The sequence below is a fragment of the Drosophila tropicalis genome, unplaced genomic scaffold (assembly GCF_018151085.1).
Source record: "Drosophila tropicalis isolate 14030-0801.00 unplaced genomic scaffold, ASM1815108v1 contig_593, whole genome shotgun sequence".
Taxonomy (NCBI): domain Eukaryota; kingdom Metazoa; phylum Arthropoda; class Insecta; order Diptera; family Drosophilidae; genus Drosophila; species Drosophila tropicalis.
In genome coordinates this window covers 18,603,812-18,619,854 of record NW_027173070.1, presented here as the reverse complement: position 1 = coordinate 18,619,854, position 16,043 = coordinate 18,603,812, and the positions used below count along the sequence as shown (strand labels likewise).

Sequence of the window (16,043 nt, the reverse complement as noted above, 5' to 3'; positions counted from 1 at the left end):
TTCAAATAAGGCTTAAAATTTTCGCCACCTCCTTACTCTGCAAACCCCTCACCGCCTGGTCTGAGGGTCGACGTCGGGTGACGGCAAGGCATTAGTCAGTTTATCGTATCGTTCCTCGTTTTTTCGCCCCTCTGTCAGTTGATAAGCATCCATTTCCAATTCCAACTGTTTTATGGTCATTCAATCTCCGCCACAATTTGCATAATTTCCCACGTTTCATAAAAAAACAACACCAGCAAAGTGAGGAAAATCGAAAACAAAATCACTATCACATATAGTAAAGCAAATGAGTGTGAGTGTATATGTGTGGGTGTGGGTGCAGTGTGAGTGTGTGTTTGCTATCAATGGCAAATGAGTGGGTGATAAACCGTAAAAGGTTAAAGAGCAAATTGTGCTATATACTCGTAAATGATTTCCAATCGACTGATAAGATATAAACCAACACACAACAACAAAAATATCAAGAAGAAGACTTCACATTCATCCCTTAATCTGCATCCTGATTCATGCAATTGCAATTTGTTATGCAGGAAACTTTATTTAACTTCATTTATATCGGAAACAAATTAATTGAAATTTATTGAAAATATCTTCAAATTACTTATTGGTATTGGCAGCAGAATGTTTTTGAATTTTTGTTAACTATTTTGATGATTTTGGTAATTTAATGAACATCTTATGAAAACCTCATCCTGCTAGGCAACCAACAGAGAAAGGAAACAAACAAAAGAACTTTTACAATTCAAGCAAACAAAAACTTTTTGTGCGAATGTGAGATTTTGACCGATTGTGTTAAAGTAAATTTTGTGCTTTATTGACCAGTTTTACATGGCCAATTGACATGAGTCAAATCTTTAGATCGCAAAGGCAGATGTAAAATGATAGAAATTTCACCTTGTAAGTATGCAAAAGGTAGTAAAAGTGTTTCCAGTTACATTCAATAAATTATTTATTATTAGCTACAGGAGTATAATGAACAAGTTACTTGTATTAGCTATAGTGTATAGTAAATTAAGTAGATAAACTGATAATAATCTCAAAGTACTTGAAGTAAAAGTAAGATAGAAACGTATTTTCTTTGTATGCAAAAGGTTATTCTTACTGATTAAATTTCAATTTACTTTGACAAAGTGTAAAGTGGTGACTGACTGATACAGTTCAGTTATGATTGATGACTTAGAGAAAACCCCGTTTTCTATACCCTTGCAAAAAGGTATTGGTATATTGCATATAAGTTATGTTTAAATGTAATTTGTTATTGATTGCACCTTTTTAAACAGTTTTATTGTTATATTTGTATTGTTCTTGGCTGCCAACAACCAAAATGAAGTTACATAAATTACAAAATATTCACGTACCTACTAATATATTTGCAATATACGAAGTACAGAAATCCTTTAGCTCTAAACTTTAACAGATGAGTGTAAATCGCATAGGAGCAAGCATCTCCATATAAAGTACATATATATATTCTTGATCAGCACGACAAGACGAGTTCAAATTGCCATGTTCGTCCGACTTGATCAACGCAATCACCTCCTAGTCACTAACAGTGACTTTTCTCATTACCTTTGTTGTTTTCTAAGCTATTGTCGTGAAATTTAATATTACCGAGTTAATTACACCCATAAACGATTGTGCCAATTTTGTTCAAGATCAGGTGACTGTACCATATAGCTCCCATACAAACGACAAAGTCACGAACAGTAAGTTTTCTCAAAAATTTCGTTATAAACGACTGTGCCAAATTTGATCGAGATCAGGTGACTATATCATATAGCTCCCATAAGAACAATAGATGGTGAACAGGGATCAAGGATGGTGAGATTGTAGGAAGTTCTTTTGCAAACATTAGGCTCTTTAAGTAAAACGTTTTTCACTTTGACTGCTTTAGGTAAGGAAGGATTGCAAGGGTATACAAGCTTCAGCACGGTCGAATTTAGCCCCGATCATTTGGTTTTTCTTTTGCTTTTAACCCAAATTTGATAGAATCCCACTCAAACTTTCTAAATGGGTTGATTATTTGAATATTTTAATTAGCAATTACATAGTTTCTTTTATTGATTCAACAAATATCTTTCGGAAATCGTTGAATAAGAAGGTTTTACTTCCTTTGCCAGGAGGAGGGGCCTATCAACCTTAGAAGAGCTACATCAACTATTTCGGGAGGCCATTTATCCTTTCTTCTGATTCTATTTAGGGCACAATTTCTCGGCCTTTTTGGCTTTCTACTTTTCCAAACTTTAGATATTTGTCATAATGAAGTCAATCTCAGGCAGGACTTGTCGTTATAAGCATTTCAAGAAGCACAAAGTTCTATTAAAAAGAAATTTGATCAAAATCCTCCGAATGGAAAACATAAATAATAAAATTCTAGTGTTCAAAGACGTGATTTTTAATGAAAAAGAAAATTTATGGTAACAAAAACTCACAAGAAAGGGAACATTTTTATCAATTTAAACTATAACTCCAACTCGGTTGAAATTTAGCAAACTATTCTAAAATTATTTAAACCTTCTAAGCTTAGTCGGCGGAGATTAACGAGAGTGAACTAAAATATGTTTATTAAATAAAATAAATAAGCTAGATCCGACGTATTCGTTTGGCTGGGCAATGTAACTCATTCTCTTCGGTTGGCCAAAGCCTTTTATGCGGTTTCACTAAAGACAGAAACTTTGAACGGTCATTCATCTGTCGTCTCAAATAATAACGATTCAAGACCTTTTGCGCTCTATTAATAACTATCTGGTACTCTTGGGGATCAACAGAAGGTTTTTGTTCTTTCGGAGGCCGAATCGGAGGTGGCGGCATTAACATCAAGTCCATATGGACTTTAAATTTTGTTTTCTGTACAAATTGAAAAAACCAATAATTTTGGAAATGTGTCCTTAGACTAGAATGCTTGTAGACCAGAGACATAGGCTGAGGCAATTCTTCATTCAAAATGTATGGCAGTCTCTTGATGACCCATAACTGCATAAGATCTAAATAGCCATCGCCATAGAGTAGTCTTTGTGTGGATCGCATTATTAAGGAGTCCACACAGTCCTCGGGTTGCGTTTGCTTAATATAATCTCTTAGCCATTGATGGGGTGGCAACATAGATTCTATGGTTGGCATCTTCATTTTCTCCATAATCTGGACAATGATCTGCCTGGATTCTTTCGAGTGCCAATTGTGTTGAAATTGCTCTACATAATTTGTATTTAAGTTGTCCTCAAGTGGTTCGACATAGTTCGAAAGCTCCAGGGGCAATTGGGGCATCATTGACAAATCCTCTTCAGCCAGTAATTGCAGTCGATGGACAGCCTCGTTGTAGACTTCCTGACACAATTGGGGAAATTTTTGACACAACTTAACGAGATGAAAATCCTGACGTATTCTTTGAAATAACTGTGTACTCAACTGGTCGAAAAGAAATTCACTTAAGTTCACTTGTTGCAATTCCTCACAAATATTCAAAGATTCATGGGCTAGAAACACGATTCCCATTTTAAGAGACGATATAAGTCCATCTTTTTGGCATTTATAAACCTTTAAACCCTTAAGATTCAGTTCCTGCAATTGCAATGCATCGATCAAATGCTGTACGTGCATCTGCGTGCAACTAAATCGCTCAATTATAAGAGCCAGATAAGGACAAAGGCTAGTCCTGGTCAGCAGTTGCAATCTTTCTTTGGCCTCCACTAGATCCTGGTCATGTGCAAAGAATACTAAGCCATTAGCATCGCTCAGGTGGGGGGGACCATTTATCTAGACCACGTATTTTGACCACACTTAAGGCTATGTCTTGCGAAAAAGCTCGCATATAGAATGACTGATCAGGACCTTGATCCTTGTCCTTGGGACACTTGAGTAGATGTCGGTTTAGTTGCAATTCTATATTATCACCTACTGGGCCAGCGGGCAGAGAGACTATCAGCTTAAAAAATCTACGTGCCCCTCGTCTGGCTGCTGGCAATGTTTGGCTTAAAATTTGCCACAGATCGACTTTTGGACACACCTCTAATTCCTCCATTACACGAAGGTAATTGCATGGTTCACCATTACGATAGCGTTTCATGCGACGCAGTGGCCCGTTAAATAATTGATCCTTGGCCATCAGATTAGTGGAATTAGCTTTAAAATGCAACGGTAAACTATCTAAAACTTTATCCCTGTGTTGTAAAGATTTATTGATATCATCAGCTGGCAATCGCTCTGAATATATGTTTTCCACTTGGTTCATCAGTTTTCGTTTCTTACTACAGTGCATTTCCGTATGGGGAATACTCTGCCTTTGCTGCTTCTCATTTTCCATTTGACCGGCCTGCAGCCGTTTTGGTCTTGTGAGCACAATTTGTTGAATCAGCTGATGTTGCTTTTGACCTAAATTAGCAAAAACGTATTCAAGATTAGACTCAGCTATTTCTCTTATGGATTAAATGTTTCGCTTAATGATTTTCTTGCAGCCAAACTTAAATTGTTTCTATTTCCACCTCATACCCAGGAATTGTAGCTAATTGATCTTTTGTATCCCTTTATCATCCCTTGCAATTGAAATTCCTTAACGAGTCCGTTTTCAATTCATATTATATTGTAAATGAGTTTTACTTAATACTAATACGATTAGCGCCTACTTTGATATGTATTATCTTTATGGATTATACATATAAGACAAGATGTTGGAAAAATACGATTCCTAAGATTCCTTTCGCTAAAAGGAGGTCAATAAGAAGAGAGTCATAAGTTCATCTTGGGTTAAGAAGCTGCTTTAGCTGTACATAAACAATAATATAATCGTGCCTCTAAATTGAGATCGAGTTGTAGATAAAATGGTTGATAAACCCATGTGAAATATTACACATTTCTGCATGAAGAAAAAGGTTCAATCGATAATGTATATAAAACTTTGCTTTATTTCTATTAAGTGATAAAATTTGATAGATTAACAAAATCCAATATAAAAATCAAAATAATATTGGCCCTCAAAAAGTAAATGCATTCATTTGTTCTGTGTCACTCGGTTTACTTATAAATGCATATTTTAATATCTTATCTTTGACCTTTTAACGTCTTCATGTGGGCTACTTCCGCTTCCTGTTCTTGCTGCCCATTAAGAAGAGAACATTTTACAGCACTGGCATTGCAGGCTTTCAACACTCAATGTTACCGATTCGCTTAAAGTCAATGAATTTTTTACGACTCGCATTGATTGAGCCGCCTTTCAATTAGCTGACACGTGCCATTTTGTTGGCCTTCTTTGCTTTTTGGCCGATTGGTGGGTGGCTCATTGAGTATTTGGTCATTTCTAACACTCTTTTTTTATGTTATGTATGTATATATATTATATATGAGAGTATAAAACTCATGCATGCCATAAATAACGTCGTCATCAAACGCTTGATTTGCTTAACATAAAGTTGGCAGTGGTTCGTTCCCCCCATACCCTCAATCCCATTCACCTGCCTTATCACCTGGCCTAACGGACGCACAATTATGGAAATTTATTGTGCAGCTCGCGGACATTGTGAACTGAATGCCAATCAGAGTTTCTGGGCTGGCTTCGACTTCATAATGATGATTACGATGATGATGATGATGATGTTTCAGTTCGTGGGTCAATTTTTGATTTTTCGTTTTCAACTTCAAGTACACCCACAAAACTGTGTCCAGTGATTTTGTGATTTTAACCTTGTGCAATTTGTCGAAACTGAGAGATAGAGAAGCGCGAGACAGACAGAGAGAGAGTCGATTTGGTGGGAGGGATGAGCTCATATTGGAAATTTTGCCTGCCTAGTTATCCATCAACTCGACTGGCAACTGCAATTAATTTATGCACAAATGTTTTCCGAGTGTAAACAATATTAACCCCTAGTTGTTGCCTCTAAATGTGTGTATCTACCTGTATTTGGAGGGGTTTGAGTTAGGTTAGGGCAACTGCTTTCAGTTTAATTAACAATTAAATTGACATTTAGTGGACCTAACCAGAAAGTGTCATCAATCTTCTGCAAGGACCAAAACCACCAAGACGAAAGACTCACTTGAGACTCTTTTTCTGTTCTGTTTTGTTTTTTTATTTTATTTACTGTTGTTATTTCAATTTGGTGGCATTTAGCTTCTTCTCTTTTTTTTTTTTTTTTTTGCTTTTTTTTTAATTAATTAAAAGCCGACGACGTCTCTCATTGGCCACATGCAAATTAAGAAAATTGCAAAATAGCATTCGGAATTGACAGGCAACAAACAACAACAACAAAACTACAAAAACAACGACAGTTGCTTTCATTGTGTATGCCGCTGCACATTGGTTTAAAACCTGCAAGAAATGCTGTACAAAAAAATGCATCAACTAACATGTCGTATGAGTAATAAATTTAGCAGGACGTTCACGAAATGGAAAAGGGAACCATTTAATAGCTTCAAATTTAAAAGTTTAGTTCTTATCAAAAATATATATCAAAAACTACTTTTTTTATTTGCCAATTTTAAAAAGTCAATATTTTCAAAGCCTTAGTCTGAATTTTTTTTTAGTTCTATACATTTTAAGTTTTACAGAACCTTATTGAACCATTTATTTATAATAGTTTACGCTACTTCCTTGTTTAGTTTATGATGAATAAAGTCTACAGTAATTTATATAGAATCGCGGCATGGTAGAGGTAACTTCGAGTGAGAATCGGTATCGACGTAATATTGATTAAAACGATATACGAAGGTGAGAAGTAGTCAGTCAGTCCGAAGATCAGAGTCAGTGGAATAGAGTGACCTGGTAAAGTTGTGTTTCGAAGTGTGAGTAGTGCATTCGGAGAAATATTTGGAAGTAATTAATAATTTTGTCAATAAGCTAATAAATTAACAGAACACAATAAAGCTGATCAAATTAAAACCCAGTGTGTGCAAATCAAATCTCTTCAGCTCGGGGACTCGTTAAGGAAATTTCATACAGGACAAAGTTGAAAGTACACATATTGAGATGCAAACCATATAATTTTGAGAAAAAGAGAGTTGTTATTAGAGTGATCAGGTCCATAAATCAGATATAGAGGGCATCTACATGGATCACCAATCAGCACATTGATAATTTTTTTCCTGCACTCCTTATCCTAACTTTATAGAAGTTCGAGCTATAAAAGTCTCTTTATTTTTATGTTTTTTAGTCAAACTATGGAATCTTTTCGTAAATATTAACTTAAGCTGGTCCAAAAGATCCTTAAGCTACATTAATTTGGTATCAAACGAAATGGTTACAAATTGAATTTGTAGAAAATCATAAGTTCTTAAGCTCAACTATTAAAACTAGTTCAGTAGGCTCCTTGTATGCCGAATCTGGCCAAGAAAGAAAAGCTTAAGATTTGTATGTTTGCTTATAAGGAATTCGATAGATTTTTTTAATTTTAAAAAAAAGTTGTTACTTTGTTGTTGTTGTTGACTTATCAAACATTTGTCATGCGGATCCTCATTCTTCACTTCCTGTGGGTGAACATTTTTTATCGGCTTTGAACGAAAAGATTTTAATTCTTTCCGTTAATTAAGCAATTTGTACTTTTCTTGGTTAATGAACCACTTTGTATTGTTATTTATTTCCATTTTGAGCTTTCTAGTTTGTTTATCTATCTATCATAATATTTAAATATCATTGAAAAATCGGTTAATTTGAATTCAGACCAAATAACTTGAACGGGGATTCCTCCAGAGAAAAGGAAAATAACGCAATCTTCATTCCTTGGGTTCAAAATATGAACTCATTTTATTGACCGTTTTGATCTTTTGGGTTAGTTTAGAATTACAAGTGTTTTTAATTCCAGTCATTTGCTAGGTTAGTTGTTTGTGACAAGAGTATAGTTGTATTATATTTTCTTTAGTGCATCTGATTTGGTGAAGCCGCTTCAGATAAACACGATGTTTAATCTTAAACATAACTTAAGACTTAATGAATATAAGTTTATCATTTTCCAAAGTGGATTTTTGACCAATGCCCGTAAATTTGTAATATTTTCAAACCAATGTGCATTTTGCTCGTTGACAATTGTTGTCGCTGCCGGCGTCGCTGCCTTACCTTCAATGGCAACTGGCCAAACGCTGCGGCTCAGTTAATAGTTAGCTTGATATCGATGAGCATGCGCAGCTAAGCCAACTAATGTTGTTGTTGTTGTTGTTATTGCTGTTTTAGGCCAAATTTGATAGAGCCATCAAATAGATATCTATTGCTGTGTAAATAAGCAAGATTTCAAAGTCAAAGTCAAGTGAAAAGGAACATAAGAAATAAAGAAAACAAAAAGTTAGAGAGAAAGAGGACACTTGCCACAATGGTACAAGTGCAATCGATGGATATAGCTGCCATAGCGGGACAAGCGACAGCAACAGATGCGGTAAATACTAAACTGAATGGCTAAAACATGAAAATAAAATGAATAATAAAATTTAAAATACAAATATGACAACTGGTGACCTTTAGCACAGACAGACACAGTCGCAAACACACACACACACGTAGACCACACAGCAGGAGGCGTGACATTGCATTGTCAAATGCCATTGTTTGCCCATATCGTCGAGCCAAAAAGTAGGTGGTACATCAGGGCGTATGCGTCATATTTTGTGTGTGTGTTGTTTTTTTTTTTTCAAGAAGCTTAATGGATTAACCGCTGCCGGCAAGTGATAAGCGTTTATTAGCCTGTCAAGCACACGCCCTCAAAAACGAAAAAGAAGGAGCCGAAAACCTCGAGAGAGAAAGAAAAAGATACCCAGAGAATCCTCAACTGAAGAAGCCTTCAACGCCAACAGCAGCCGCAAGACCAGGCCAACACGTGTGAAGGAGAAGTAGTAGAAATGTCTCAATGGTATCCTCCGCGAAAGAAGTCTGCGTCATGTGTTTAACGGAATGCTTTAACTGCTGGCAGACATAACAAAATTTAAGCACCCAAAAAAACTTTTCAAACTGACCAACTTTTAATGTGCTTAACAGAGACACACACACACACACGAACACACGAACACACACAGACAACCATCAAGAGCAGCAGCAACAGCTTCAGTTGATACGCTTCAATTAGCCAAAAAGTTTATTTCTTTTTACTTCCTTTATTTATTTTACTTTATCCTTCACTTTGTTCTTTGCTTGTTTCTAGGAGCCAACGAAACGCAGCAAACCCTCAGCCTTAAGACGCACCTTGCAGGCACTGCGACAACGTTTAACCAAACGAAATCGTCCCAAACCGCCGGATTGGTTTCTCGAGAAATTCTCGAATGCCACCAATACGGATAAAATTGGCAAAACCATGCAGGATGCTGCCCTATCGAGTGAAATCCGTGGCTCCAGTGTCCTCTGCAATCGCCTGTCTGTGGATCCCACTCTGCAATCACATTATCGTGTAAGTAAAATCAATTCCCTCTCTTAATCGCAATCCTAATTTCTCTTTTCTTCCTTTACTTTACTTGTCTCAGTGGCTGGCTGTTGTCTCGCTGGCTGTACTTTATAATATCATATTTGTGGTGGGTCGTGCCGTATTCTGGGAGATCAATAAAAATGCTCCAGGCGTTTGGTACACTTTGGATTATCTATGCGACTTTATTTATCTACTGGATACCTTGGTGCACATGCATGAGGGTGAGTTATACATAAGAGACGGGGGAGAATGGGGAAGAAAAACCAACCAACTAACTGACTGACTGACAGGTAAATATCTAGAGGTGTATAGACACACACACACACACACCACATCGAATAGTAGTATGTGCGTGAGATTTACCTATGCAAATGAGACCGGAGACTTTTAGTCTAAGCCGCAGACAATGGAAACCCAAGCTAAAGCCAAAAGCAAAACCATTTGCCACGCCGCTACTTTTTTGTTGTTGTATTATTACCAACATTCATGGCAATGTTCTCCATGTATGCGGATTCGACTTGGGTCTGAGTTTCCCGCTCTGCGTTTGCCAAATGCAGGGATAAGCCAACCTTGACATTTTATACAATGACAAAACCAACTGTGTGGATACCCTTTCACTAAAACAAATAGGGTAGACAGGGCTAACAAGGACTCATGTATCTCATATTTGAAATCAATAGAGTTCTCAGTTGTGATAAAGCTTCATTTATTCCCCAATCTTTCCTTCCATTAGAAATTTCAGTCAGCATCACAAAACCTATTTTTAAGCCTAACAAATAAAGGTAGCGCCCTTTTAATGGTTTGTGGTAAAACTTTGCACATAAACTAAGGACAGATGAACCTTTTCAAATGATTTATGTTCATGGAACATTTCAGTCCATAATCGATATGTTTACTAAGCCTTCAGGATATTCATGGAGAACAGTTAAACTTTGTGTTTAACTAAGATGAACACTCTTTATTGTGTTCTACTATTTTTAGTAGTGATATCACAAATGGGAACACTCAAAAATTCAAATCCAATTCTCTCTTCATTTAAGTTTCTTTAGACGCTTTTTTTAATTTAGTTCGAAGGTTAATGGATTGGGATTGGTGGAGTTTATATAGATCTATATATTAATATAGATGAAATTAAGATTTAAAATCTGTATTTCAAATTTCTATAGGTTTAAACGTTAAATTGATTTTTGAAACCATATGCTTAAATATTTTGACCTTTTGGAACTTTTATGTAAACGAATAATTATTAGGCATCAGAATATCGAATCCGAGTATAAAAAAAACATTAAACGATTTCCATATTTGATTATAGTATTTAAAGAATTAAACTTTTAAACTCAAAGAATTTAAGTGTTAATATTACATATTTAATACATATCAAATGACATCTTGAAACTCCTTTAATATCTTTGAATTCGTTGGCCAATAATTTAAAACATTTTAGTTAGAAATTTGTTGTTCTTGAAATATCTATACTTACAATAGAAAATCATATATATTCATAAGATTTATTGACCTGAAGAGAGCTAAAACCCAGTCATCTTTGCTAAAGAAATGTTTGCTGTGTTTGTTATTATGTCTAAAATATCAATCCCTCTGCACTTTAACTAATTAATGATTAATTTGATCGGTATATAACTCATAAGAATTCGGACGAAAGTATCTAAGGACATCAGTATTTGTCCATTCCATCCATCAGGAGTATTAGTTAGTTCTCATTTCCAAATCGTTTGTAAATTGGTTACGTCCTAGGGCCATTTTTGAGTTGAGTTTGAGTTTGAATCGATCTATTTATGAATTAATATGTATTTACATGGCTTTGAATATAATCTTAAAAGCAAATCAATTGGAAAATTTAAAAATAAATGTTGACAAACTTTGCAAATCGGCTGAATCCTTTCATAGAATATGGGAAAGAATATGTGTATATCAATAACTGATCTATAAACTTATAAAGAAACAATTTTTGTCTTATATGCCAATGATAACATTTTTACGCTGAATGAAACTGTTGAAAATTTCTGAAGTATGAAAAATATAACCACATTAAGTACGTGTAAAAGAGACAACTTTAACTTTAACCACTGAAGATATCTCTTGGTAGTAGGGTATAATGGTATTAGACGATATGTAATTAATGAAAATAGAAGCAAACAGGAAAGGACATTTTAGAGATGTTTCTAAAACAACTGGCTTAGTCCGATGACATTGCTTTCAGCATACCTTAAATTTTCCAAATAGACTATAGGGTATCTTATAGTTTCATCAATTCTGAGTAGATTCCCTCGTGTTTATCCCTTTCAATCCCTTTACTATTCTTAGTGAAAAACAAAACTGTGGGTGAACTTTGTGTGCACTGCATGCTGCCTCATAGCCGTGGCATAGAAACAATAGAAGAGTCACCTTCACTTCTATTTGGCTGCCTTCTCTCTCTCCATCTCTCTCTCTCTCTCTTTCTCACACTTTATTCATTTTATTGTTGTTTTTTATTGTCATTTGCAGGATTTCTGGACCAGGGTCTCCTGGTGCGAGATGCCTTTCGCCTGCGACGACATTATTTCCATACGAAAGGCTGGTATCTAGATGTTTTATCAATGCTTCCCACGGATTTGGCCTACATCTGGTGGCCGCCGGAGACATGTTCCAGCTTGTATCTGCCGTGTCCGGTGATAGTGCGTTTGAATCGCTTACTCCGTGTTCCTCGGCTCTGGGAATGGTTCGATCGCACCGAAACGGCCACTGGCTATCCGAATGCATTTCGCATATGTAAAGTGGTTTTAGCCATTTTGGTGCTAATCCATTGGAATGCCTGCATGTATTTTGCCATTAGCTATGAAATTGGTTTCAGTTCCGATTCTTGGGTCTATAATTTGAATGGCACAAGGAATAATACATTGCAGAGGCAATATATCTACAGTTTCTATTGGTCAACATTGACGCTGACCACCATCGGAGAGACACCGACGCCTGAGAATGATGCGGAGTATTTATTTGTGGTGGCTGATTTTCTAGCTGGCGTTCTCATCTTTGCCACCATTGTGGGTGAGTTGAAAAAAGGACGAATAAAGTAGGAGGAGTGGGCGAACCTATCTGTTTATTTTGTCCCTTTGTTGTTTGCGCAAATATTTCGTCTGATCGTTTAATTGGTTCCAGAGTGACATCTGGTGACATCAATGGGTATTAATTTACATGACCCACACGTTCCCAAGTCCATCTCCATCACCATTACCAGCGCCAACTTCATCTCCATCTAGCATGTTCCCAGTTCATGTCCATGTCCATGTCGACCCACATTATTCATTACGCTTTTGGCTGCGTTTTGTTGTGATGTGTTGTGTGTGTGTTTGTGTGTGTGTGTCGGGGTTTTTGTTTTTGTCCTGCTGGGGTTGTTGATTTGTTGCTGTCGTCGTTGTCGCCATCATCTCGCACCCATAAGTCTCGTCTCGTCTCTCTTTTTCCTCTTTTTTTGGCAAACGTGCCTTTTTATCATTTTTGTCGCTTTCCCCCGTATCAGACCTAGAAATGTAGGCGTGCAAACAAATTTACTTACCATGATGAATGTAAAAAGGCATCTCTCATCGTCGTCTCCTTCACTTCACTTCATTACACTTTCCACTCCACTCCTCTTCATCCCATTTCATCTCATACCGTACCATTCCATCGGTCTGTCTGTCTGCATCGCTCTGTGCGCGCACACCGGAAGTGCCGCCATTAGTCGCCTTTTGTGCCCTTTTGCTCAAATAGAAGTGGGCCACGGTCTCCGTCCGTCTCCGTTTCTTCATCTTCGCCTTGGGTGTGAAGTGTGTGTTTGTTGTATATGTGTGTATGGGTGTGTGTTTCTTGGGGAAATGGCTGTGGATGTGGCAAAGCTCTTCAATTTCATTTGTTTAATATGTGTACTCAGGTCTGGGATTGGGAAACGAAGATTGCTGGCATGATAGGATGGCCTTGTCTCATGAAATCTAGTACAATGAAATACTTTTCAAACATATGAGATCAGGAAAGCGTCATTAGCTTTCATTTGACATTTAGGCAAATATTTTTACATCCCCAAAATAAAAAGTTGCTTATTTTTTCCACTTTTCGTTTCATACTTTTCCTTTAGATCTAAATCAAAAAGATTAAGCTTAATATTTATTTAAGGTACTCAAGATTCATATCTTTGAATGATTTCAGTAATTTATTTATAGTTTAGATATTGAAAACTTATTTCTGATATATAGTAATACTTCAAGAGATTCAAGGTATCTTCTATAACATAAACTCATTAGATTTCAAAGAAGATGCGAAAGAGAAAGTTAAAAATTTGTATTGCAGTCTTTGTCTTTCTTTATCTACATAACCAAAGCCATAAATATTCTTATTGATATCCATTTTCTATATGTTTTTTTGTTTATCATCTCATTAGGTAACATTGGTTCCATGATATCCAACATGAATGTGGCTCGGGTTGAGTTTCAGAATCGCATGGATGGTGTGAAACAGTATATGGCCTTTCGTCGAGTGGGCCATGAGCTGGAGGCTCGAGTGATACGTTGGTTTGCCTACACATGGTCTCAGAGTGGGGCCCTGGATGAGGAGCGAGTGTTGGCCGCCTTGCCAGATAAACTGAAGGCAGAGATTGCCATACAAGTTCATATGGACACGCTGAAACAGGTGCGCATCTTTCATGACACCGAACCTGGTTTGCTGGAGGCTTTGGTGTTGAAACTGAAATTGCAAGTCTTCAGTCCGGGTGACTACATCTGCCGCAAAGGAGATGTGGGCAAGGAAATGTATATAGTGAAGAGAGGCAAGTTGTCTGTGGTGGGCGATGATGGCATCACGGTGCTGGCCACTCTGGGTGCGGGCTCTGTTTTCGGAGAGGTTTCTGTATTGGAAATTGCTGGCAATCGGACGGGTAATCGTCGTACGGCCAATGTACGTTCACTGGGCTATTCGGATCTCTTTTGTCTGGCCAAACGAGACCTGTGGGAAACATTGGCAGATTATCCCGAGGCCAGATCCACTTTAACCCAACGCGGCTGTCAATTGCTGCGCAAGGATGGCCTACTGGATGAACAGATATTTGCAGGTATGCACTCACATTAGGCTAAATGCATAGAGTTCCGATTTCGAATTCAACATTTCCGTTCACTATTCCGTCTCGTTGGCAGATTCGCAGCGTGTTCATGACAGCATCGAAGGTGGCATTGAGAAACTGGAATTGTCCGTGGAGAACCTCAATATGCGTTTGGCACGCCTCTTGGCCGAGTACACGGCCAGTCAGGCGAAAATCAAACAGCGCCTGGCCAAACTGGAAATGAAGTAAGTGACAATTCCTAATGTAATAATCCGAGGGTTGCTCTCACATTACTAAAAGACATAAAAATTGAAAAAAAAAAACTTGTTAGTTGCCATCGCAAAAGTACTTGGATAAGAAATCACTGATTTAATGGCAAGAAATAGAGTTAGTTTGCATTTATTGAGAGCCAAAGTCGTAAAGTTTTGCATGCACATTAAACCAAATCTTTGACACTCACCATGACCCTCTCCCACCCCCTTGCCCACGGGTGTCTTTAATATTGCTTGGCAAACTAACTTGAAATTCTTTTTATTTGCATTTATTCTATGATTATTTAATAGTTGTTTTAACAAATCGTCCAAATTTTGGAACATTCTTTAAATATTTTGTTTTTGACTTTTTACTGTAATATATAAACTTTATCTGGCTTTTATAGTTGCTGGTAACTTCAGGCTTAACTCATTATTTGCTATTATAACTTTTTACTTTAATCGAGTTGTTTTTTTTTCAAAATTTCTTTACATTTGTTTGAATAGTTTTTAAAACTTAAGCACAATTGCTTAAATACAGTCAAACTTACCTATAGGCGGATCTAGGTCCCTTACAGTAATCAAAAGGCTTTAAAGGAATCGATTGGGTGCCTCAAATTTATTATTTTTTGTATGCCTTGTTACTTAAAAATTGTTTATAAACAATATTTGCTTTGATGATTACTTTTTATCCACCGAATACTTTTCAATTTTGTTGAAATCTTTTAAAGAGCGTATACTTCGAATGCTTATTGTATACTTTAAGGAGCAAAGTCCCCTCACTTCAGAGCTCGATTTGGAAAAAAATGTTTCTCTATACCGAAACTTTATAACCATTACACGAGTCTTTCAAGTCGTTTGCTTCTTACTTCTTCTTACTTCACCTGCCGATATTGCTAATACTGTTACCGTTATCAATATAGGGCCTAAATGGGCCACTTAGATAACACATCTCACAACGACAGGAGAAAATTTTACTTTCTTAGATCTCTTTAACCTCGATCTATTGTAATCTTGTACTTCTTTTACTTCCCTTAGTAACTTTAGAATGAAACAGACTGGGGATAAATTTCAATGACTAAATCTTTTGCTTTTTGCCTAATTCAAATGATTTACTTAAAGCACTATAGGTAACTAAGACGGTATTTTGTTAGTTTCAATCAAATTTTACTAAGTTTTTTGTATAATTTGCTTAGTTGTTTTGTTTTAGTTTTTGTTTTTTCCATCATCTAAATTGCCAGCTTTTAAATTTCCAGAAAGACTTTCATTCTCAGAGGTCATTTAATATATGCACAAATATTTAGTATCTCTATTAAAACATTTACGGAATTTCATCAGTGAAATGAAGTAAAACTAGTTCGAATT

General features: G+C 36.5%; 1 protein-coding gene across 1 annotated transcript in view; it reads left to right on the top strand.

Annotated features, from left to right (window-relative positions):
• Positions 1 to 16,043, top strand: part of CngA (Cyclic nucleotide-gated ion channel subunit A) — a 31,782-nt gene that overhangs the window by 14,518 nt on the left and 1,221 nt on the right. Inside the window, exons 4-8 of the mRNA XM_068289847.1 lie at positions 9,108 to 9,350; positions 9,424 to 9,586; positions 11,868 to 12,407; positions 13,774 to 14,439; positions 14,522 to 14,672. Coding sequence (XP_068145948.1) covers positions 9,108 to 9,350; positions 9,424 to 9,586; positions 11,868 to 12,407; positions 13,774 to 14,439; positions 14,522 to 14,672 — 1,763 coding nt within the window. The remainder of the gene's footprint in view (positions 1 to 9,107; positions 9,351 to 9,423; positions 9,587 to 11,867; positions 12,408 to 13,773; positions 14,440 to 14,521; positions 14,673 to 16,043) is intronic.